Source organism: Capra hircus, chromosome 3 (assembly GCF_001704415.2).
Source record: "Capra hircus breed San Clemente chromosome 3, ASM170441v1, whole genome shotgun sequence".
In the NCBI taxonomy this organism is placed as follows: domain Eukaryota; kingdom Metazoa; phylum Chordata; class Mammalia; order Artiodactyla; family Bovidae; genus Capra; species Capra hircus.
Window position 1 is genome coordinate 99,058,629 of NC_030810.1, and position 23,964 is coordinate 99,082,592.

General features: G+C 48.3%; 2 protein-coding genes across 3 annotated transcripts; both read right to left on the reverse strand.

Moving 5' to 3' along the window:
• Positions 547 to 17,999, reverse strand: ITGA10 (integrin subunit alpha 10). 2 transcript variants are annotated; one of them, XM_005677740.3, is made up of 30 exons: positions 17,219 to 17,999; positions 15,614 to 15,725; positions 15,305 to 15,414; positions 14,629 to 14,720; positions 14,300 to 14,414; positions 13,267 to 13,394; positions 12,945 to 13,093; positions 11,575 to 11,725; positions 11,260 to 11,425; positions 11,050 to 11,123; positions 10,658 to 10,802; positions 10,303 to 10,451; positions 9,932 to 10,075; positions 9,594 to 9,797; positions 8,762 to 8,892; positions 8,187 to 8,353; positions 7,960 to 8,102; positions 7,423 to 7,536; positions 7,135 to 7,220; positions 6,840 to 6,981; positions 6,589 to 6,681; positions 6,352 to 6,428; positions 6,104 to 6,190; positions 5,586 to 5,670; positions 5,304 to 5,417; positions 4,964 to 5,044; positions 4,698 to 4,811; positions 2,910 to 3,005; positions 2,520 to 2,633; positions 547 to 2,224 (listed from the first exon to the last, which is right to left on the reverse strand). In XM_005677740.3, the coding sequence occupies exons 1-30, from the start codon at positions 17,268 to 17,270 to the stop codon at positions 2,159 to 2,161; spliced, it is 3,501 nt and encodes a 1,166-aa protein (XP_005677797.2). In that variant the 5' UTR covers positions 17,271 to 17,999; the 3' UTR covers positions 547 to 2,158. The 2 variants fall into 2 exon arrangements, with proteins under 2 accessions (XP_005677797.2, XP_005677796.2); XM_005677739.3 differs by having other exon boundaries at positions 6,104 to 6,193.
• On the reverse strand, positions 18,119 to 23,755 carry PEX11B (peroxisomal biogenesis factor 11 beta). Its single transcript, XM_005677737.3, has 4 exons — positions 23,638 to 23,755; positions 22,717 to 22,832; positions 22,112 to 22,313; positions 18,119 to 19,322 (listed from the first exon to the last, which is right to left on the reverse strand). The coding sequence occupies exons 1-4, from the start codon at positions 23,691 to 23,693 to the stop codon at positions 18,920 to 18,922; spliced, it is 777 nt and encodes a 258-aa protein (XP_005677794.1). The 5' UTR covers positions 23,694 to 23,755; the 3' UTR covers positions 18,119 to 18,919.

Consider the following 23,964-nt stretch of genomic DNA (forward strand, 5'->3'; position numbering starts at 1 on the left):
GTACTGTAGTAGCCCGCCAGCCAGGCTCCTCTATCCATGGGATTTCTCGGGCAAGAATACTGGAGCAGGTTACCATTTCCTTCTGCAGGGGATCATTCTGGACCAGGGATCAAGCCTGCATCTCCTGCATTCGCAGATGAGTTCTTTGCCACTGAGCCACCAGGGAAGCCCTTAAGTGGTATAGCTTAAACTCAAGTCTGTCTTCATTCTTAAGCACTGTTCTATACAGCCTCTTATCTGAACCTCAGGCTAGTCATGGCTTGCTCAAGGCCATATAGCTCATAAATGGCAGACCTGGGATTTCAATCTAGGCCTATGTGCTTACCAAACCAAACCTACCCATCTTACACTGTATGCTCATGTAAGCAGGTGAGGACTGCAGGAGGCTAGGGCACATCACAGTAGGAGAGTCACAGAAATCACTTCAAATCCTTCATAACTTCATCTTCCAGGGACTCTACTGTGTAGGGTCTCAGGTGAATCAAGGCTCCACCTCTCACAATTTGTGAGCAGTCTATATCCCAGGGAACTCAAGAAGAATCAGAAGTCATTTGATACTGAACTTTATTTGTTCTGACCATCTAATAAACTGTCCACCTTATTAGGAAACAGAGACAATGGCTGTCTGTAAAAGGTCAGAGATAAATCAAAATAAACCCTCTCACCAGATCTCAAGAATAGCCCTGGAGGAGAATCTGTGGCTGCTAGTCAAATGCCCGGTCAGGTCCCCTCTCTCCTGGGCTGTAAATGGGTGTTGATTCTTCAAGTGGCTGTCAGAGCTGCTCTCTGGAAACCAATATCTGACTTTGGTATTCAGAGTCTTGGTTACAAAGAACTGCAAGTTACCCAGTTGTCAAGGAGAATCCACTTCTCTTTACTGGCCATGACCAAAAAGTTAGTTGGGGGTCGGGGGGTGGAGGGTGGGGGTTGTTCAGAGATAGAAATTAACTTGGGAATTTCCAGTAAACTTCAAGCAAGGGCTGGTAAACTGATGCCACCAGAGAAGCCTCACAAGGTATGGCTGGAGATGCCCCAGAAATATTTCCTAGGAGCTACTTGTGCTGTATAACCAGTGCCAAACCAGTAAGGGCTTGCTTCCCAGAGACCTCTTGCCACCTTCTTCAGCTTCTTCCTTAATTCAGACCCTACTTGTTCAGACTCCTTGGCACTGCTGCCTCCCAAATCTAGTAAGGTGAAAGGGTTTCCTACCATCAAGCAGCAACCCTGTCCCTTCTCTCTAGTTTCTATAAGGAGGCTCCAAGGAGGGCTCAAGAGGGTGTGTGGCCTAATAAGAAAAAACTGCCTGGGGCATCCAGTCTTCCCTGTTATTCCAGCTCTAGCCACATGGGGGCCCCTGGCTCTAGAGAATGCGGCACCCAGCTCTGGCTTTGCTCCCAGGGAAGGCTGCAGAGCTGGGAAACCCTTGCCCAGCAGGCCTGGAGCAGTTCCCTTTCACCAGCACCTGAGGGCGGGCGAGGGCGGGCAAGCGCAGGCGAGTGCACCACGAAAGTCTCGGGTTTCAGGGGGAATGGCAGTTGCCTGTCTAAAGGCTTCTCTGTTTCTTGGAATTGTACAGAATGTCTCTTGTGGCTTTTCCTCCTCCCTCCTTTTTTTCCTGTTGACTCTCCCCATCCGGCCCTCTGAATCACCAGACTCCACAGGAAAGCAGCAGATGTTGACTTTACTTCGTGCAAGCCAACGTCAGCGCTCTCCTGTGGAGTGGGGAGAAGGCAGGAAGGTGAGAGGTAGGGGAATGGCGGAAGATAACCCTAGTCCTTTCCAAACTGTGAGGGAGGATGTAGCGGCGGAATCTGAAAGAAGTCAGGGACCTACGCAAAACAATGCTGATTCCCAGGGACAGGGGAAAAAAGGGGCCCTACACTAAGGCCCCAGTGTAAGCTCTGGAGCCAGGATCACAAGGAGGGAAGCACAGGGTGGGAATGTTCCTGGTTTTAGTGCCAGCCCTTCTTGTCTGAGGTGAGGCCTCATCTCTTGCCAGCAGCATCCTCATGACTCAAAAGTCAAGTCAGGCTGCAGGTCTGGGGAGACAGTCCAGAGGCTTTCTTCCTCTTGCACCATCTGAGCCCCCAAACTTCTGCTCTTAGGCAAGTCTTTTGGAGAAGCTGCAAGAGAGGTCTTTATGGACTTTATTCTACGTTCATTGCTCCAATTTCTCTTCTCTCTTTTCTTCCTTGGGGATTTTCTTCCGGGCAAAGAAGCCAAGCTGTAGGGAAAGAGATAAGAGTTATCACCAAATGCCCTGCCTAGAGACCCTGCCAAAGGCCCTTAGAGGTATCTGAAGTCTTCAGTTTTGTTCTGCTTCCAAAAATGAGATTCAAATTTATTTTATTTGGCTTTGGTTTAGTTCAGCTAAGATTCCTAGAGGACAGTGAAGGAGATCTGGAGACACCCACAGCCTGCTTAGTTGCCCAGCACAAACCTAATTTTCCCTGCTGTAATGAAGGCTACCTTAACTCATGGGCACCATGCCCCATACTGTCCACTTTAGCAGTGCTTACCTTCCAAAGGCAGAAAACAAGGAGAGCAAGCAGGAGCAGCCCTCCCAGGACACTGCCAATGAGGATCCACAGAGAGATGAGGACAGGGCGGGACTGAATCACCTCCAGGAGGCTCTGCCATAGAGAGGACAGCTGGTTTTTACTTGCACCCTTTTGCCCAGTTAGCTTCACCCCACACTGTAGCAAACTCAGCCCCCAAACAGAAGAATAAAAGGGAAGAAACTGAGGTCAGAATGGAGGCAGGGGGACCCACCATTCTGACTGATCACTTCTGACTCCCTGAATGCTGCCTAATGAAGACACCCCTGTTGTGAACAAGCTCACGGATGCCCTGATGCTATCACCACCCTTGCTAGTTTCACAGCTCTCAAACTCAGTCTCCAACCCCACCTCGCTCCACCGGGAGGCTTCAGTCAGCAGTAGGACGCTGCCCTCCTCGGTGCTCAGTTCGAAGGTGCTGACCACTGTCAGAGACTTGAATTTGGCCTGTGGAATGGAAAGAGATTTAAAGTGAGCCATGATTGGGCTTCCCTGGTGGCTCAATGGTAAAGAATCCGCCTGCAAATGCAGGAGAGTGAGGTTCGATCCCTGGTTCAGGAAGATCCCCTAGAGAAGAAAAAGGTAACCCACTCTAGTAGTCTTGCCTGGGAAATCCCATGGACAGAGGAACCTGATGGGCTATAGTCCATGGGGTTGCAAAAAAATCAGACACGACTTAGCGACTAACAACTACAACATCATCAGGTGGAACAGGTCTCAGGACCCTAATGGCAAAGATGAGGCTTGGGGGATAACTTCCAGGACCCTCAAGACCAGAGGAAACAGTTAGAGAGCAATAGTGAAAGAGAAGAAAGGTAACAGATGGAAAGCCTGTGGCCCTTCATGGACTCTGCATGCTCTACTCCTCTTGAAATGCATTCAACCCCTCTTTTTTTGGCTAACTCCTACCCTTCCTTCAGGTTGAAGTTTAGATGTCATCCCCTCTGGGAAGTAGAAAAGTGTTTCCTCCTAACCCCCATCACCCTGGACTAGGTTATAATATTCTGTTTATTTCTCTTTCACGTCTGTTGAACTATAAAATCCTTGAGGTCAAGTGTTAGTAACTTATGTGTCCCTAGTGCCTAGCACAACTTCTCAATAAACCTTTGTTAAAAGAGTAAATAAATGAATGAAAAAAGGATACCAAAGAGAGATAAAGAGAGAACTGGACTTAGGGAAGGATGGTGTGTCAGACTTAACTTTCCTGGAAAATGCCCACATCCCAGGGATCTTATATTATTCAAAGTAGATGGCACACAGGAAAGTACAATATAAACCCCTAGTACTAAACAGCTGTTATAATTAAGATGTCATTGCTCTGCTAAGGAACTCACACTGACTCCTGACTGCCTATCATGTTGAATTCAACTCCTCAGCTTTAAAGAATTTTCATAATTTAGATCCCTTTCACTATACAATATCACTTCCCACTACCCTCCATGCATATCCTACATGTAATATCAACTCTTTACTGGTTCATTTAATAAAAATATATTAAATCACTATAATGAGTTAACTAGACATGCTCAGTCATGTCTGACTTTTTGCAACTCCATGGACTGTAGCCTGCCAGGCTCCTCTGTCCATGGAATTTTCCAGGCAAGGATACTGGAATGGGTTGCCATTTCCTTTTCCAGGAGATCTTCTCAACCCAGGGATCAAACCCGCATATATTACATCTCCTGCATTGGCAGGCAGGTTCTTTACCTGGGAACCGTTTACTAGTGTCATCTGGGAAGTCATGATGCTAAATGTTGGGGATATTCTCCTTAGTCACAGGGGAATTTATATATAAAACAGGGCCTTTTATATCGTAGGCATTTGATGGATTGATTGAATTTAGGTATCCTATATACCTTAGTGATAATAACACTAAGAGATGATAAATGGAGGAAAATACAAAAACAGTAACTAGCTTTGAGTGAGTGCATCTCATTAGTTTGTTCTTTACAACAACCTCATGAAGTAGATATTTTCTTCCTTATTTTAGAGATGAGGAGAAAGAAGTTTAGAAAAATCAAATAACTTTGCCAGTAGGAGGAGAAGCTCAAACCTGAACATGAGTCTATCTCCGAAATGCCTATGCTAAAGTCCCAGATAGCAGCAGCAGGGGAGAGTAGTAGAAAAGGAAACATTTACCCTCCGGAAAAATTCATTGTGAACCAGCCTCAGTAGTCCAACAGAGATCTCGGTCCCCTTTGCCAGCCGCCCAAGGTGGCACCTCACAACCTGGCAGTGGGTATTGCTCTCATTCTATCGGAAGAGAGAGACAGATCAGGACCCTGGAGGGGGAACAATCCCCATGCCCCACACCGGGCTCTACCTTCCACCCAAAGCTCTGAACTCCACTGTTCCTCCCTGCATTCCTGCTCTGGACACCTTCTTCACCCCCCTGTGACTCATACCAGCCTGCTTGTATGCTGAAGCTCCTCTGGATGCACAGGGGGCCCTGGGGGTTTGGTCAGGTTCTGTACTGTGCAGCTTGCCTAGAGGAAGAGCCAACTTGAGGGATCCCCTGGATGGCGAGAGGCCGGCCCCTCCAGGCTGAGCAGGAGCACACCATCCACTCTTGAAGTTCTTCCCTGGGTAACCCCTTTCTTCTCAAAGAAGGTACATATGGAAAAGAAAGCCCCTTCCCCCCCAGAGAGGGAGGATCTCTGAGAGCAGAGACCCAGCAGATGAGGAGCTGGGTGAGTCCACCAGATAAAGGTGGCAGGGTTCCATAGGCCCCCAGGCCAGACTCACATTGTTAGTGATGACTTGAGACAGTGACAGGAAGTAATTGCCCCCATAGGCCACAGCTGGAAGGAGGGCTGAGATGATGAGGCCGCTGACCACATAGCAGCCAAGGTTCTGAACCTAAAAGGAGGATTGGAAAAGGAAGAGGTGAGAGACAGAGAAAGACCCTTCCTCAGCTGTTCCGCTTTACCCTCGATGCCACTGAAATCTAAGAGAGACCCTTCCCATCCTTTTCCCAGGACTCCTCTCCATCCCTCTGCTCATGCCAAGGCCCCTCTGGCTTCTCACCCTAAGAGTGGTTTTGAATTCGGGGCCAGGGCCCACTGGGAGGGTTCCATATGGGTGGACCTCATAGCGGTGCAGAGTGGACTCACTGCGTGAACACCAAGTCAGGAAGTGCACGGTCACAGCCATGACACAAAAACCCGGCACACGATCAGCACACGGACAGATTCGTGGTAGGAAGGGCCAGCACATGGATAAAGATACAGGGGTACACAGTGAAGACAGCAATGAAATATGACACAGACATGGCATAAACTTTATGGCCACATCCCACCACCCCAGCTCCAACCCCCAGGGCCCAGCAAAGCCCTACAACTAGGATGTATAGGTATACCCATACCTAGGAAAGAGAAATGCTTAAAAGAGAAGGTTTAGCATGAGTGGGATTAAGGCCAAAAAGATGGGGCAACCCCAGGGGTTTGGTGTTCGGAAACACTGAAGCACATGGAGGGAGAGGGAGCGAACATAAAGAGGACGAGTCTGGGGTCCGAATGGGGTCCCAGTGAGGAGCTGAGCCATACCTGGAGAATAGGAGGTGAGGCTCATACTGAATGTAGGCTGAGGTCTGGGCTGTGTTATCGCGAAGCGTTCCGTTTCTCTCCAGGCTACTGCTGTAGGGTCAAGGGGAGGCTCACATCCCAGCCCTGTCTCAGACCCCCTTTCTCTGGAGTGAGGGAGTCATGCTGCTTCCACCGCCACCCTCACTCCCACACCACCCCCATCAAGACCTAACACGAGAGGGCTGGGAGGAGATGCCCACTCCTCTCACCTGGTGGCCGTCAGCCTCACAAGGACCTGGCTCAGGAGGAAGGAGCAGCTAAACTCAAACTCTAGCAGGAAGGTCACCTAGGGGCGGGGACATGGGGACATGGTAGGTTTCTCTTCATGGGACAACTACAGAGGAATGGGAGCCCATCTGTGAGCCTCCTTCCCTAAACTCCCAGGCCCCACAGATTCCAGCCCCTGATCTCTCAAAGCCCCCTTCTCATCCTGGGCCCTGACTCACCTTGGCTCCCATCTGGAAGACAGGATGCCCCACACTGCAGAGCCGGGCATGTGGGGCGGGGGCTGCACACTCCACCTTCACTGGGCTGTTACTCTGAGAACAGAGGAAGCAGGGTGAAGGCTGTGCTGGGGCTGCGACTGCCCTCTTGCCTGCAGCCTCTAAACACAACCTTTCCCAGAGGCCCTCATAGCTAGCACTCCAGCTGTCTTCCTCCTTCCCTGATTCCCCTGAACTCCCTTCCCCAAGGGCACCTGAGGAGTGAAACTGGACAGGTGGAGGTTTCTGGAGAAGCTGAGACTCAGGCTAGTGTTGTAGGCATTCTCCTTCTTGTTCTCCAGAGTTGCTGACACCAGCACTTTCCGCCGACCCCCTCGAACCACGAACGGGTCCTTCCTAGGAGTGGTGGATAAAGGGCAGCCCAGAGTTGAAGGAGAGCCAGAAGCCTCATTTCTGTTCTCCTGGGCAAGAAACAGCCCTCCATCTCCCTTCAAGTCCCTTCTGGTCTGCCTCAAGTCAGCCCGGTTTGGCCGTTCATGTCCATCCCACCTGGAGCCTCTGATGTCCATATTAGCTTGAAGTACCAAATCTGTGACACATTCATTGTCAGGGCCACAGTCCTTGGAGAAGGGGACCTAGAGGACAGAGAAGGGGCTGAGGACTGAGAGGAAGGCATGGGAAAAAGGGATGGGATTGGAGGACAAGTGAAAAGAGAAGAGTGGGTGCCTAGGTCAGATCCCACTGTGATCTCATGTCTGCCCCCACCCCTTTCTCTTAAATTCAGTGAGAAGCGCAGTGTGGCAACGCGGGGGCAGGGCAGGGCTTGGCACTGCTGACCAGCTTTCGGATGGAGGTGGGTGAGCCCTCATCCAGCACAGGCCCTGGCTTTGTGGTATTGTCCAAAGCAAAGGTCACAGTCAAGGACACTGGCCGGAGGTAATCTGACGTATCCTGAGAGAAACCAGAGTGAAGGTTCATGGGGAACCAGGGTAAGGGAGACGACCCAGGAATCTTGGTAGAATGTGATAATTATACTGATCATTTACTGAGCACTTCCTGTGTGCTAGATACTCTCCTAAGGTTTTATCAATACTATTACATTTAATTCTAAGACAACTCCTATAACATTGTTATTATTAATCTCCCCTTTTCAGGCAAGGAAACTAAGGTTTGTAGGTGATGCGACTTGCCAGAATGCACAGGTGCTAAATGGCAGAGCAGGATTCAAACCCAGATCAGCCTGCCTCCAAAGTCTGAACTCTCTCACTTTTCCCACTTCAGATTTCTTGCTGATCCAACAGAATCTCCTCCTCTGATGTAGCCTTTCTCTCACTCCCAGGCCCTGACGGCAAGGAGTTCCTGCCCTCTCCTCACCAGCACATGGAAGTGCAGTTGCTCACAAGTGATGTTCCCCACACTGAGCCGGAGCCGCCGAGGGGACAGCCTCTGGCCAGAGCTGTCAAATGCTGCCCGGGCTGCGGTTGTCCACTCGTCCAGCGATGCTGTGAACCGCACATCTGAATGGGGTGAGCAAGAGTGCAGGTGGAGAGGGGTCCCAAGACTAGGACAGGGAGGGGTTGGACTGCTGCCCAGTCACTCACGGAATCGGCGATCCCAGCGGCCAGGAGTGCGGGAGGTCACTTGGAAGCAAAGGGCTGCGGACAGGCAGGTTGCCTCCTGGCCTCGCCTCTTACAGTCCCTCTGAACCACACTGATGGCTGGCGGGGTCACATCTAGTGAAGGGGCCAGGCGGACAATGGGCCGGGAGCTGGAAACAGGGTGGGAAAGAAAGTCTAGCTATGGGAGGAAAGCCCTTAGAGAAAGGCGATCCCCAGTATTTGCCTCCCTGAGGTCAAAAAAAAGAATAAGGAGCTGGGCGACACACGAGCCAGCCTCCCCTGAACCTTTGGACACAAGTAAGCTAATAGCTGATATTCAATAAGCTCTTGCCATGTGCTCTAGGCATGGTGTTTAGATCTTTGTACAGATTATCACATTTAATCCTCACCACAAGCCTATAAAGCAGGTATAGGTATTATTCCTATTTTATAAACTAGGAGAATGGAGGTGCAGAGTAAGTTGATCAAGAAGCCAGATATAAGTCTGTGACTCCAAAGCCCTTGCTTTTAACAGCTGTGCCATGTTATCCACTGCTGCCTGAGCTGCAACTGCTCACCTGAGCAGGATGGCTGCCCCTTGGGCACCCACAGCCACATCGACCAGGTCATCACCATCTAGATCCAGCCGGCCATCCACACTTCGGCCAAAATAGCTGAGGGCCTGCGGCATGGAGACAGCGGCAATCCGCTGAGAGGGAGAGAGGAGAGACTGAACAGGGACTCACATACCTGGTTTCTGAGGCCTCCTATCTGGCTTTTTCTAATTCTCCCCTCAAGCATGAGGAGGAAGGAGAAAAACTTGAGTGTGTTCAGGAGTCTCTAGTATAGTGATATGTTTCTTGCCCCCATCACCTCACATTTTTGACTACTGATTAAAAAAAAAAAAAAAAGGCACTTGTTGGACTTCCCAGGTGGATAAGACTCCACCTGCCAGTACAGGGGACACAGGTTCAATCCCTAGTCCAGGAAGATTCCACATGCTGCAGAGCAACTAACCCCATGTGCCACAACTACTGAGCCTGCGCTCTAGAGCCCGAGAGTCACAAGTACTGAGCCCTCGTGCTGCAGCTACTGAAGCCCGCACACTCGGACCTGTGAGCCACAGCTACTGAGCCTGAGAGCCTAGAGCCCGTGCTCCGCAACAAGAGAAGCCACCGCAGTCAGAAGGCCGAGCACCTAAACAAAGAGTAGCCCCCACTCACCACAACTAGAGAAAGCCCTTACAAAAGCAACAAAGACTCAGCCCAGCCAAAAATAAATAAATAAAAATAAACAATCAAAAAAAGGCACTTGTTCAGTTTGGGTCTCAAGCCCAGGAGAACAATGATAAGAAAAGGGTGTGTACCCTCTTCCCCTCACCACGCCCTGCTTCATCGGGGCTCTTCTGACCTGCGCAGGACGCGGCCTGACTCCTCTCTGGGCCCCGTGATAGAGGTACAGGGCTCCACGGTGCCCATCCTCCAGCGGCGCCCCCACAGCCACATCAGCAAAACCATCTTGGTTCAAATCAGGAAGAGCACCCATGGCAAAGCCAAACCGAGCATCCTGGGGGGATTCTGGCTGAAGTGTTCTCTGGAGCGTCAGCAAGGACGGCTGGTGGCGGTGAGGAGAAGACCGACGGTGCTGATCAGAGAGTCCTGACCTGTCGGCCAGCCCTCAAATGTGTGTGCCTCCCCTCCCCCTCTACCCCCCACAGACAAGTTCTAGGGCATCCCAGCACATCTCACCTGGCCCACCAGATACACATAAACACGTCCTGTCTCCTTGTTCTGAGGCCCCAGGAACATGGGGGCAGCCACAAGTAAGACATCAGTTGTTCCATCCCCATCGATGTCCAGTGGGCAGAGTTCGCTGCCAAAGTACGAGCCAATCTGGAGAGTGGTGGGCAGTGGTGATCCCAGGGGGAAGGGAAGGCAAGATTATGGACAAGTGGGAAGCACCTGCTGATCTGGTCCTCACACCCCTGACAACCAGAATTCATCACACATTTCTAAGGCCCCTCTCTTGCCCCTTCACCTCACAGCCTGGAGTCCCTCCCCCCAACAGCCTGGAGTCCCTGGGGACCCACGGGCCTCATCCCTCACCTTGGATGCCCTACCTGCTCCCCCTGGAGGCTCTGGGCGACCCTCACAGCCCCATCTTTCTTAAGTTGGAAGGCGATGACCTTTCCTCGATGACTAAACCGAGGAGCCCCTGAGAGAAAGAGGCGGCGACCACCCCGCAAAAACATGGAGGAAACAGAGTAACCTAGAAGTGGACAAGGAATTAGGGGTGAAAGGGAAAGAAAATGGGGTCAGAGTAGGAGGGTTCCCTAAAGGCACAGAAGGGGGTCCCAAGGAAAGTAGCAGATCAGTGAGAAACTGCGTGAGTTAGCAGTAAGTACCTGATAGCCCCCACTGGGGAAGCATTTTTCCCTGCCACCCTCTAATCCTTTGCAGCTCTCTGCTACTCACCCAGGTAGGCTGCATGGTTCTGCAGTGCAGGGGGAAATTCATCTTCCAGGGCTGTCCGTGGTGGGAAGAGGCGGCGACCTTCTTCAAGCCATAACACTGAGCCCCCCCAGTCATAAGCCCCCACCATTCCAAAGAGAATCCCATCCTGTAGGGCAGAACCAGATGGGGTCGCTGAAAAGACAGTGGGGAATAAGAAGAAAAAACTCTGCAGGAGTGAGAGGGTCCCTGAGGGGAGACTGGGGTCGGTTGGAAAGGCATGGGAAGGTCAGCATGGACATTAGTTAAAGGTACAGCATAGAAGAGCACTGGGATTGAAGTTGTCTGAGTTAGAGGCTGGAAGGAGTCAGACGTTGAGAAGGGTCATGGGTGGGGGAGGTCAGAGTCTGTCCAACCTTTAGCTGATGAGTAGAGAAACCAATCTGAGACATTTCCAGCCCAAAGGAGCTTTCATTTTCTCCATGGGACCCTGGAGTGTAAGAAAACATTGAGGCAATATAAGGGAAGATGGTTCCCCTTTTGACCTAATAAACTTTTTCCAGAACCCCACCCAAACCCCAGAACTTCCCCTGCCCTGTCCTCTTTTTCTCCAGGGTAATCATTACCCTCAAGGCCAAAAATCCGGTCCCCTAACGCATCCACAATGTCAGTCAGTGCCGCTTCATCCGTGACATTGAAGAAGAATTTCTCGTCTGGATCACTGGCAATAGTTCTGATTTCTCGCAGGAAAGAACTGGGGTCTCGCTGCCGCCGGAGGTAGTGACCAAGGACCTGGGGTCAGGAGATCAAGGTAGAGGCTGTTAGTTGTATGTTGTGACTGGTCTGGGAAGTTATCAATATCCATTTTCCTTAAGTTCCCAGTCCTCAGTGTCACCATCCCCACCCCCTTCCATCCTTCCAGATCCAGAGTTGATTCTCACAGCAATCCCATAGCGTGTCACTCTTCCAGCCTCACAGGCCTGTAGTGCTGTGGGAAGCTCTTCTCCATCATGGGACTCTCCATCAGTGACAACCACCAGTAGCCTGGCAGCCTCTGGTCGGCCCCCGTGGGACTGACTGAATCCTTCCGTGCTGAGAAGAGAAACAAGGAGTGAGCTGTGATCAGATGTGTGCAGATAGATACACATATCCAGTACTTAACACTGTCAGCCGTTCACTGAGGTCAGACCTTTTGCCTTTTAGCCCATTTCCCCAACTGTCTAGAATAGATTGGCACACAGTAATAAAGGCTCAAGTGTCGGGGTGTCCTATAACATACAGAGCAGCATATCATCAGTGCACATAAGTGTAAAATCCATCCACTCACAGATTCATTCAGCAAATATTGTATTTAGGGGAATAAATATTAAGGGTGAGGGAAAAAAAGTGAAAGTGTTAGTCACAACCAAATCTTTGGACCCCATGGAACATGTAGCCTGCCTGCCAGGCTCCTCTGTCCATGGAATTCTCCAAGCAAGAATACTGGAGTGGGTTGCCATTCCCTTCTCCAGGGGATCTTCCCAACCCAAGGAATGAGCCCAGGTCTCCTGCACTGCAGGCAGATTCTTTACCAGCTGAGCCACCAGTACATAGAATAAAGAATGGTCAGGTCAGGGGAGTCTTCCCAGAGATGAGTTTTGGCAAGTTTGGAAAATGGGTGAGGACATGAGTGGTGGAGAACCTAAGGGACAACATCAAAGGGGGAGTGAAGGGGTGTCCCTGGTGGCTCAGTGGTTGAGAATCCGCCTGCCAATGCAAGGGACACAGGTTTGATTCCTAGTCCAGGAAGGTTCCACATGCCACAAAGCAGCTAAGCCCATGAGCCACAACTACTGAGCCTGCGCTCCAGAGCTCTTGAGCTGCAACTACCGAAGCCCAAAAGCCCTACAGCCCGTGCTCCACAAGAGAAGTAACCACAGTGAGAAGCCTGTGCACTGCAACGAAGAGTAGTGCCTGCTCGCTGCAACTAGAGAAAGCCTGCATGTGGCAACAAAGACCCAGAGCAGCCAAAAATCAATCAGTCAATCAATAAATTTAAAAATAACAAATAAATCTTTTCTTAAAAAGGGGGAGTGGAGGTATACAGACAGAATTCCATCTGCAGACGTAAAGCAGAATCATGGAGAGACACAGACACACACTTCGTAGAAAGGCAATGAGGAATGCAATGATGGGCAATTTAGACTCACCCCACCTACCATTAGCATGCAAACAAACATAAGCAAGCAACACATGTCAGGATGTACACATTGCACTCCAAACCTTCCCCTACCCCTTCTGGCCGCCCAAACTCCCCTTCCCAGTGTCTCACCAGGCCATCATTATTGCTTGAGCAGTCTTTGTTTCTCGTCCCTCTCGCCGGCTCAGGTTCCTTGCTGCTCTCACCACTTCTTCCTTGGTTCGGAAATCTCCCAGGGACCACTCGTGGACAGAGCTCTCTCCATACTGTACCAGCCCCACCTGAGGATAAAGTGTGCACTCTAAGGGAGCGTGTGTAATGGGCAGGGGGAGGGAGAAGAAAGCATGTGAGGGAGGGGAGATGAGCATCTGGATACTACTGAAGATACTGCCTACATTTATCTTCTCTCTCCCCGATTCTTCCCTCCATGCCCATCCATCCTGCCTTCTCTTACCTGTATCTGTTCCGGGTCAATAAACAATCTCCCTACCAGTCTTCGTAGGAAGGTCTGAACTTCAGACCAAGGGTAGATGCTGTTGGAGCCATCCAAGACAATGACGACATCCATGTATGTGGGGCAGCCTAGGAGAAGGGGTAATGGTGATGGGAAACAGAGGGGCAAAGGATATTGGGCATGGGGGCAACAAGGAAAGAGGTCACAGGAAAGTGTTAACCGTTCAATCGTGTCTGACTCTTTATGACCCCATAGACTATAGCCCACCAGGCTTCTTTGTCCATGGGATTTCCCAGGCAAGAATACTGGAATGGGTTGCCATTTCCTTTTCCAGAGGATCTTCCTGACCCAGGGATTGAACCTACATCTCCTGCACTGGCAAGGTTCTTTACCACTGTGTCACATGAGGGCACATTTAATTCAAACTATCAGGCACTTCTTACATACAAGGAAGATTACCCAGTCCTAGGTAAATATAGAACTGAATAAAAGGGAAGATGGGAATACATACATTTGACTCAAAAACAACAAACATGGAATTAAGCGCAAGTAGAAACTTAGCACCATTTTATGTTGTGAGAGAACAACAGAGGATCAGTTCTGATGGTGGGGAATAAAAGGAGGCAGCAGCTGAGAAGATATTGAAGACTGGAGATGTTTGAGGAGAATATAAGGAAAGGCATTTGGGTGGAGAACACTTTAAATAAAAGGAGATGGCATATACAAGAAAAGTGAAGTGAAGGCTATAGCTAAGGTGTAGGGTATGGAGGAATATAGTGAGAGTTGAGTTCTGAAGTTGGTTAAATCAGTTCGGACACAACTGAGTGACTGAACTAAATCAGTTCATGGAGTCTTCATACCCTGGTAAAGAGTCTGAATTCTAATCTGTTAGGAAACATGGAGCCTTCACACACGTTAGGTCGCCGTGAGGATAGCCATGCAGGTCCCTGGTCAAGCATCATACACTGAGGCCCCATCTTTTTCCCACCCTGCACCCCCTATTCTGGGGACTTGGGCCCTTCTCCTGGCTCACGTTGTGCGGTGGGTGCCAGGCTTCCCTGGGGCCGGAATGAAGCATCTACACGGGCACATATTCCAGAACTGAAGACAGATGAGCCGCAAGCGCGAGACCAGAGAGGGGCGCAAGCCTGGGGATTGGGAAGGCAAACAGTTACTCCAAGGCTTGCGAGGGCACCCTCAGAATATGCTCCTCGTCAAAGGAGGCAGTGAGGCCACTTCCCGAGATTTCCCTTCTTGCTTTCTAGGTTTTTAACTCCTTGACCTCTCCCCATAGACCAGTTTCCCTTGCCAGACTGCCCTTTTCTCTACCACGAACCTTCAGAGACTCTTTCCTTAGCTTACCATGAATCCCCCATTGCCATCTGTCTCTAACAGAGACATCCCCAGGTGCATATTCACAGCAGGACGAGATGAATTTCCCAGTGGATGGTCACCTGGTTGAAGGGGAGTGGAACAACATGAGGTCACGAGGTCACAGACGGGGTGACTGAGTTCAAGGTGATTTTGGAAGAGGATGAGAAGGGGTCAGGATCAAGTCAGGAATGAGGAGTGTGTGGGATATGGAGGTGAATAAGTGAGGTGTGATATTACTCATATGTGGAATCTAATATGTTTAACTATATAAATGAACTTGTTTACAAAACAGAGACAGACTTATAGACTTAGAAAACACATTTATGGTTACCAAAGGGGAAATGTAGGGTGGGGGATAAATTAGGAGCTTGAGATTAACATACACACACTATTAATATAAAATAGATAACCAACAAGGACCTACTGTATAGCACAGGGAACTCTTACTCAACATTCTGTAATAACCTATATGAGAAAAGAATCTGAAAAAGAATGGATACATGTGTATGTATAACTGAACCACTTTGCTGTACACTTGAAAATAACACAACATTGTAAATTAATTATAATCCAAAAAAATTTTTTTAAAAAGAAGTGAGATGTAAGGGATCAAAGCCACTAGTATATTAAGGTTAGAGGTTAGGAGAATGAGGCATCTTCTTACCCAAGTGGCCCTTGGCACATGGGGCACTGTGGGAGCCCCCTACAAGGCAGTGATAAACGTCCCCCCTTCGGTCACCTGAAGGCCCATCCCAGGGGGCACCCACCAGTATCCTGGGGAGAGGAAATGAATACAAGCACAGTGTGAATATGACACTTAAGATAGGCCAGAGGGAAGGGGCGTGGTGATGGCAAGTCTAGAGCCCCAGTCACTTCCAAAGAACCAGGTTTGTTTATATTTCTAGCCACCTTGCCTCCCCTTTAACAGCTCTACTCCAGTCCCAATCCCTCCGCCCTCTAGTTTCCTCCTCACCATTGTCGTCCACCCCCAACATGTTGTAAGACGCTGTATCCAAATTCAGCCTCTGGAGGGCCTAGAAATAGGCGTGGGCGATGCACATCCAGGTTAAAGGGGAGGCAGAGACCTGGTGGGGCCAGGATCATACGGTTAGCAGGAAGCAGTCAGAAAAGCTAATGAGTACACGGAGGAAAAGCTAGAGAGAAGCCGCAAAGGGAACATGCTGATCTAAGCCTAACTCCCTTCGTCTTACAAGCTGCCCTGGACTCCATCAATGTCATGCACTCAGAGCTCCAGCAAGGATGATTTCCTTCCTGTGTTTGGGTAGAGATGTCTAAGCTGTGGCCCTCTGCCATGCTGTTGCACAGCTGTATTTCCATTCCTATCCTTGAAATCTCATTCACAGACATGCCTGGAAGAGGCAACTTCCTCTTTTCTACATCATTCCTCCTACACATCCTCCTCTCCAGGCCAAGTGAGGGTTGCCTTTCTGCAGCCCCAGAAAAACTATTCTTTCCAAACTCTACCCAAATCCAGGACCATAGGGAGAACAAGAGAAAGTTAGAGAACACTGCATGTTTGGGTCTCGTTTCTTCTTGACTCCCAGTATCACTGTTACTCTTTCACACTCTTTCTCCAGTGTCTAGGTCTCTGGTTGATTCCAGCCCTGGAAAACCTCAGTGGCAATTAACTGGGTGGAGCCACTTGCCTGCCTACACACATGGTTTGCCATCCATCCTTTCCAAGGGTCCCATCACTCCCAAAGTTTCTCACCATCTGCTTCCTAACTCATCCCCCTCCTGACTCCCCCTGCCTGCTTGCATTTCTTCCTTAACTCTCAGCCCACTCTGAAGACCCCCGCAATCATGTCCTGGCTGACTCTTCCCTCCCAACCCCAACCCACTTAAAATCAGAGCTGGTATTTATTTTAGGAAACAAAGATTACAGGGCACTGATGAGGAAAAATTCCAGGCCTCTTGTCCCTCCCATGCTTCTTTCCCTGCAACTTGCTCCTTCAAGTAGCCCCTCTCAGGCCACCCCACCACCACTTTCACCGATGGCTATTGCTCTGTCTCAAACATGCTCATTTTCAGAAAGGTATTTTGTATGTGAGCCTTATTGCATCTGGGAAGCTGGTAGGGCTGCATGACCAGTAACTGTAGCTCATTGGTTAGATAAATCCAGAGTTCTGACCACATTGCTAGTTAGTTACGCCTCAGGAGCCCAGAGACCACCAAGGACAGAGAGAATTAGGGAGGGGTGGGGGCAGGTAATAGTAATCAGACGAGCCACGTGGAAGTTCACATCATGTTTCATTTCGGTTGACTCCAAGGTTAAGGACAAAGTTTTATATAATTGGACACAAATATTACACAAGGCAGTGGACAGCCTCAGCCTTTGCCAGGCAGTCATATGTGTGGACATAAGAATGCAAATCCATGCATGCACGTGCACGCATGTACACATGTACACACACACACACACACACACACACACACAACATAGAACCAGTTAACCTCACCACCTAACTCCCAAAGAATTTTAACCATAAAGGTCCCAAGGCCAAAAATCTGTGTATGTTCCATTCCCACCAGAAACCAAGAAGTTAACCTCCCTCACCTGTCAGGAACGTCAGGGGCAAGAACAGGTGAGGGATGAGGGGGAATTCCATGCCTTGATGTTCTCTGTCCGTGTGAGAAGTCCTCTGTGCCTCTGTCCCTCTCCTTCTCTGTTTTCTTTACTTTCCCTCCCATCCTGCCCCCTCCCACTGGCAGCTAAAAATAAAGTTGGAAGGAATGGGAGGAGTGATGGTGGGGAACTGTGGGGAGCCCTAGCCCAAGGAAAGGAGGAATGAGATTTTAGTGTATTTCTCTGCCTTGGTGCTGCCCCCTGGAGGCATCATCTCAGTTTCCAAAGGGAACATAACTCTTTCTGTCATTTCTTTCTATTCCTTTTTTTCTGTCCTTTGTTGTTGGAAGCAATAATGCTTTCCCCGAGTTTGGAATAGAAGATAGGACTGGGAAATAGATTCTTTTTACTTCCTAACCTTACTTATCTCAATCTGGAATATGGAAAATGAAAGAGTTGATAACAGTGATACCATTTCCCCACCTACTCAAAGAGTTCGAACAAGTGAAGACACAGCCCACCCACAAACCAAGACTCACCCACTCCATTTAGTTCTGCTTGTGACTCTTAGCCTATGCTACCTATGGTATTATAGCTTTCAGAGGAAATATAAACCATAAATTGGTATAGGGTATGTTTTGTGGAACCAATATAATTACTTTACCATTATACCCTCATCTCCTCAGCTAGGTTATAAACTTCTGCAGTTGGGACCATGGTGCCTCTTAGCTTTTTATATCTTTACCACTTAGTATTATGGCCTACATACTGTAGACACTCAATAAAAGTCTGCAGGTAATGATGCCAGTGGCTGATCCCATGGAAAACCCAAACCAAAGTAACAGAAATAGGGGCCTCAGATGACCAGAACACACAGGACCAGACCAAATATCAATGAGCAAATTGATCTTTAATCTGCTAACCTGGAAGGCTTGCTGTCCATCATGGGCTTAGGCCTCAACTATTTACACAGAATCATTGTACAATATTTACAAGATGCTAAACATAGCATCATTCTGGATAGGCAAAGAAGGGGTATGGAAAGGCTAGAAAAAAGCCATGAAATCAAAGTGTAAGCAGAAACTTGCAGTGTGAGTAGAAAGAAGGGGAATGCCAAATCATGAGGGAAGGTAGTGAGGTAGACATGAGCGAGGAAAAGGAAGCATGAAACTACTTCTGGTGCATGTGGGAAGAGCCCACTGGGACGCAAAGCCTTTAAAATTATGATCTGGAGTCTGGAGGCAAAAATAACTGCCACAAGTCACTTCTGTGAGGAAAAGGAAGAAGACAATTAGAATCTTACAGACCATAACTTCTACTTCCCATACCAAAAAGTAACTCTGCTGATTAAATTCCTATGACAGGGGGCTGAGAAGGTACAAAAGGGATACAGAGACAGAATCTTAAACAGACTTAAGAGGCAGTAAGAAGAGTCAGGAGAGACACAGACAATGCAATGGAGGAGGAAAAGAACAAAAGCTGGAGCAGATCTGAGCATCTGAATCATCCAGTTGATCTGACAATTCACCTTTTCTCATCTCATCTTCCCCAAAGCTCCTTCCTTTTATTCCCAAATCTCTGGATTTTTAACTTTAACCAAGGAGTGGAGTTAGAATGACGCTGGGACACAGGGACGATCTATAAAATTCCATCTCACCAATTCAGGTCCCCTCCTTATCCTGTACCAGCATATCAGGGCTTGAGTCGTAGCCAAGGGCAGATTAGGGTGAGAATAGACAAGATGGAGGACACGAGGCCACAAAGCCCCACAATCCCAGGGCCACAGCGCCAGAGGCCTAGTTTGTCCAGTGGGATGAAGAGATCACAGGCATTTCTGACTACATCCAGCAGGAGAGGAGGATGACCCCGAAGGACCCGAGCCAGCAGCAGGACCCGGAGCCGAAGCTTCAGAGCCACCTGGGGCAGACCTCCTCCTGGAACCCCTGGACCCCCAGGTCCTCCAGTTTCAATTCCTCCTGGGACTCCTCCAGAACCCTTCAGTCGCCGGCTACAAGCTGAAGACTCTTGTTCCATCAGTAGGCGGATCTCATAAGCATCACGGCTCAAATTCATGATGAGGGAAAACAGATAGTACCTGGGATATACAGGGAAGAAGGGTCAGGACAGGTACATATACCCACCTAGCAAATCCAACAGAACACTTAAACTTTTTTCCCTCATAGTGCAAATAGATTATACATTAGAATATCAGAAGTAAATGTTATTACCATTAGAAATGTCCTTCCACCTTTCTGTAACTAATGTGTTTATGTATGTGTACCTTAAGATCCTGGTTTAAAAGCAATGAAGATCATGAAATAGTTCAAGATTAACCTCAAATTTCACTTTTCCACTTGGCAACCCATTAGCACACATGCATTCAACCTGAACTACAATAATGCAATTTTTTTATTTTTTTTTTTAAAGAACAGCTTCAGTTGTTTCAAAGATTCACACACATAATTTAAATCCAATCCTTTTGTTAAAAGGGAGGGAAAAAAAGAAGCCAAGCTTGCCAAATGTTTTAATTATAAATTCCTTGAGAACAGCCTACATCAAAAAATTTTTTAAAATCCATTCTGAAAATAGTGGTCTGTATTCAGTATAACTGTCCTACCTCTAATATAGACCCTGAATCCAATCACATCTATCTATTATACTTAGACCATAGTCTAAGCCAGGGGTCCCCAATCCCTGGAACCAGGCAGTACAGCAGGAGGTGAGTGGCAGGTAAGCCAGCGAAGCTTCATCTGTATTTACAGCCCCTCTCTATTGCTTGCACCCCCTTGGTCTGTGGAAAAATTTTCCACAAAACTGATTCCTGGTGCCAAGAAGACTGGGGACCACTAGTCTAACCAACCATCATCTCTTGCTTGAACTACTACTTTAGTCTTTTAACTGGTTTCCCCATGGTCACTCTTGCCCACCACACCTAACAATCTAATTTCATACAGCAGCTGACATAAATGTAAATCACATTATACCCCTTCTTAAAACTCTCGACGGTTTCCTTCCTATCACATTTAGAATAAAATACTACAGAACTCAACAAGTGACTCTGCCTCTCTAACTCTATCTTGTACCATTCTTTCCCTCAACCACTAGGCTCCAACCACACTGATTTCTTTTTATATTTTGATCCCATTCAGCTGATTCCTGCTTTAGGACCTTTACATTACCTAGTCCCTCGATCTGGAATATTCTCCCTCCAAAACCTTCACATGGCTGGCTCTTCCTTGCACTTCATGTCTGAGCTTAAATGTCACCCCTTCAGGAAGGTCTTCTCTGACCGCCCATTCTAAAGTAGCAAGCCATTTACCATCTTATCACTTGACCCTACTTTAATTTCCTGCACAGCATTTACCACTCTCTGATGTTTTTCTTATTTACTGTGTCTTTGTCCCTTTCCATTACAATGTAAGCTCCATAGGAGCAAGGATCTTGTTTGTCTTTACCACTGCATCTTTGTGTCTAGACTTATGCCTAGCACATAGTAAGAGCTAAAGAAATATTTATGGAATGAAAGAGTAGACATGGCATAGAAACTCTTCTAGAGAGTTGCTTTTTCATACCATTCTATCCATGCCTCTGCCCCCATCCCTCATATACCATAAGCCTTGTTATAATTGTAAATCACTGAGAAAGATGAAAAGCAGGACATAAGCAGAGATGGAAAGAAGCAATATAATGTAAAATAACAAAGCGAATCATAGGGAAGCAAAAAACAAATATAGGTGATATATAGACAGAAAATTTTATTCTCAAATCATATTCCTTTCCACCTTCACTACCAGCCTGCTGTTTAATCCAAGCCAACATCATTTCATGGTCACATTAAAGAATCTTCTCCTCTTTAGTTCTACTGCACTCCATTTTCCACAGTACAGAAAGACAGATCTTCTAAATGCAATTTGAATCATGTCACATCCCTGCTCAGAACCACTGGACTTAGGATAAAATTTAAACAAAACTCAATGAAAAAAATCCTACCATTACCTAGACGACCTTGCATGAATGATCTGGCCCTGGTCTACCTCTCCAGTTTGAACTTATGCCCTTCCTCAATACTGTCAACCACACTGGCTTTCTTTCCACCGCTCTAATTCTAAGAAGTCTTTCTTGCCTCAAAGCCTTAGAATAAGTTATTTTCTGTTTCTTCTTTATACTGCTTGCTTTGTATAACTTCTACTCAGACTTCAGGTGTGAAATAAAAGTTCATTTTCTCAAAGGGTTCTCTTTTCCCTGACCTTTATATCTAGATTAGCTCCCCCTGTTATAAAGCTCTAACATCCTACGTATGTGCTAAGTCGCTTCAGTTGTGTCCGACTCTGACCCTACGGACTGTATCTCGCCAGGCTCCTCTGTCCATGGAATCCTCCAGGCAAGAATACTGGAGTGGGTTGCCATGCCCTCCTCCAGGGGCTAACATCCTATACTTTCCCACAAATATTCGGTTTGGTGATTATTTGTTTTAATATCAGACTCCCCTACTAAACTAGAAGCTTCATAAGAGCAGGAACCATATCTACTTAGCTCTTTGCTTTATTCCCTGGCTCACAGTAAGCAGCTACTAAGTATTTTTAGAATGCATGAATGTGTAGACAATGAGGGGCATAAATCTGTGGTATAGACAGAAGAAGAATTAAAGCAATATAATTAATATCTAGTCTTGTCCAATCTTAGTCATTCGCCATGAAAGGGCATCCCTCTTCCATCTGCCCCCATTCATTACTCTCTGATGGTATAAGATCTAAATGAAGATTGGAAGCCAAGTGATTCAGATGTGTATATTCTGGGAAGATCTTAAAAGATTGTTCTCTCATGAAAGGCAAGGTAGGCAGTATGAAGAATAGATAGACCTTGTAGGATAAAAGAATATCAAACCTGAAAGAACGCTGGGCCCACTTCTCCTGATCCACACGCGGAGCGAGTCCAGACTTCCCAGCCCACAGGACATTGTCACAGGCGAAGTACAAGGCTCTATTGAGATGACTAACAGTGATGCAGAATCTCAGGACAACATCTGATAGGTGCACAGCTCGTTTGGCTGACTCAAGGGCATCTGCTGAGTTACCGAGGCGTAGAACTTGTGGAGATTAGCAACGGAAAGCAAGGATTTGAAAGTAGAAAGGCAGACAGAGAACAAGATACAGAGAAAGAGAGAAAGCAAGAGAATCAAAGTCAGGCAAGTGATAGAAACAATAATAAACAACTTTTTAAAAAACAGCAGAAAGTTTAATCTTTTTTAGTTCAAATTTTTTATTAATTTGTGTCCCAGTTTAGCTTTCTCAAATCTGCCTCATTCTCTCCAATCCCTCACGGACCTTATCCCTGCTGTCTTATCTCAGCTGGGAGGCCTGCACAGGATAAGTACAGAGGCAAACCACGATGCATTGGCACTGGTCAAAAATAGGAAGGAGGGACTAAGGAATAATGGCTGGGGATGGAAGAAGTATTGGACTAGTAAAAGGAAAGGCCTAGTTACTTACGCTTTCTTCCTAGGCTCAGATGACCTTCCAGTTGTCGAATCTGTTTCTGTAACTCAGGACTGGCCCCATGTTTCTGCAGTGCATGGCCAAGAAGGGAGCAAGCATATTGGGCAGCCCTGGAGGAGAGAGAGGTAAGGTAGAGACCTCCTTTATCTCCCCCTCAAAAATGTCCTCCAAAAGGCAACCATGGATCACCCCCTTCCCAGTTTGAGACCGTTCCCTTTCCTCCTCTTCAGGCCTATATCTTAGTTTCTCCCCCAGGCCAAGGGAAGAGAAAGGCATTGAGGATACAACGGAGCCTAGTAGGGGCTGGGGAACACTACTTCGAATTGAGGAAATGAGATTTAACAATGATGCAGCCTGAAGAGGAGAGTGAAGAAGGCAGGAGGACCATCGCAAGACCACAAGCACCTCAGTGTGAGTGTGCAATGTTCTGTGAAGGGCCGAGAGATGGCTGAAGAACAGGTTAGTCTTCAAAATAGGTGAACTAAGAGATCTTCAAGGCCTTTGAGATGAATGAAGACTAGAAGGCAGGGCGGAGGTGGAGGGCGGAGGGTAAAGGGGATAACAGGAACTCAGGAGTGCCTCCTTAGCTCTGAGGACACAGTCCAGATCTCTATCTGTCACGGGGAGAACGCTCCTCGTCCCACCGTTGCCCAGGGAGGAAAGTATTGGTCTTTTGTGAACACACAACCCTGAGCCGCCTGCCCGCTGGCCCACTCGTGCCTCAGTTTCCCCATCTTTCTCACGAGCAGGAACGAATCAAGGCCTCGCGGCCGGCTCAAATCAGCCCCTCGCGGTCCGTCCGGGCCCCCGTAGCCCGAGTTGACCCTTTTTGACCCCCGTAGTGTGAACTGATCTCGCCTCACGAGGCTCTTCCTCTGCCCGCCCGCCCGTCCCCCTTTCCTATTCGGGCCGCACCTACACAGTCGCTCCCGGGCCTGGCTCTGGGCGCTGAAGCGGACCCAGGCGTCCATGACAGCGGCGGCACCCGTTCTGCAGCTCCGCTCCCGCCTCGCTTCCCGCCCCTAGTCACGCCTCCCGAACGACCCAACGGTGCCGCACGAGGGACAAACATCATCAGAAACTAAAGCTAGTGGAACCGGCCCCTGAAACGGAATTTCAGAACGAGAAGCACTTGTCTCTGGGCCTACATCTGTATGGTTTGTGTGTTTGGCAGGGGGGATTGGGGGAGGTGGAGGGGTGTGTGTCTGTGTGCGTGGTCTCCGTCGTCTCGTTCTCTAATCA

Bases quoted from the DNA above. Each gene is read 5' to 3' on its own strand.
- ITGA10 (XM_005677739.3), bottom strand. From the start codon at position 17,270: ATGGAATTCCCCCTCATCCCTCACCTGTTCTTGCCCCTGACGTTCCTG. The intron at 11,426-11,574 runs GTGAGAATCAAC...TCCTGACCCCAG, and splicing joins TGACACGCTATGGGATTGCT to GTCCTTGGTCACTACCTCCG. The intron at 7,221-7,422 runs GTCAGCAGTGCC...TCTGTCCTCTAG, and splicing joins CCACCTCCATCCGAAAGCTG to GTCCCCTTCTCCAAGGACTG.
- PEX11B (XM_005677737.3), bottom strand. From the start codon at position 23,693: ATGGACGCCTGGGTCCGCTTCAGCGCCCAGAGCCAGGCCCGGGAGCGA. The intron at 22,833-23,637 runs GTGCGGCCCGAA...TCTCTCCTCCAG, and splicing joins GCCCGGGAGCGACTGTGTAG to GGCTGCCCAATATGCTTGCT. The intron at 22,314-22,716 runs GTAAGTAACTAG...AATCTCCACAAG, and splicing joins TCTGAGCCTAGGAAGAAAGC to TTCTACGCCTCGGTAACTCA.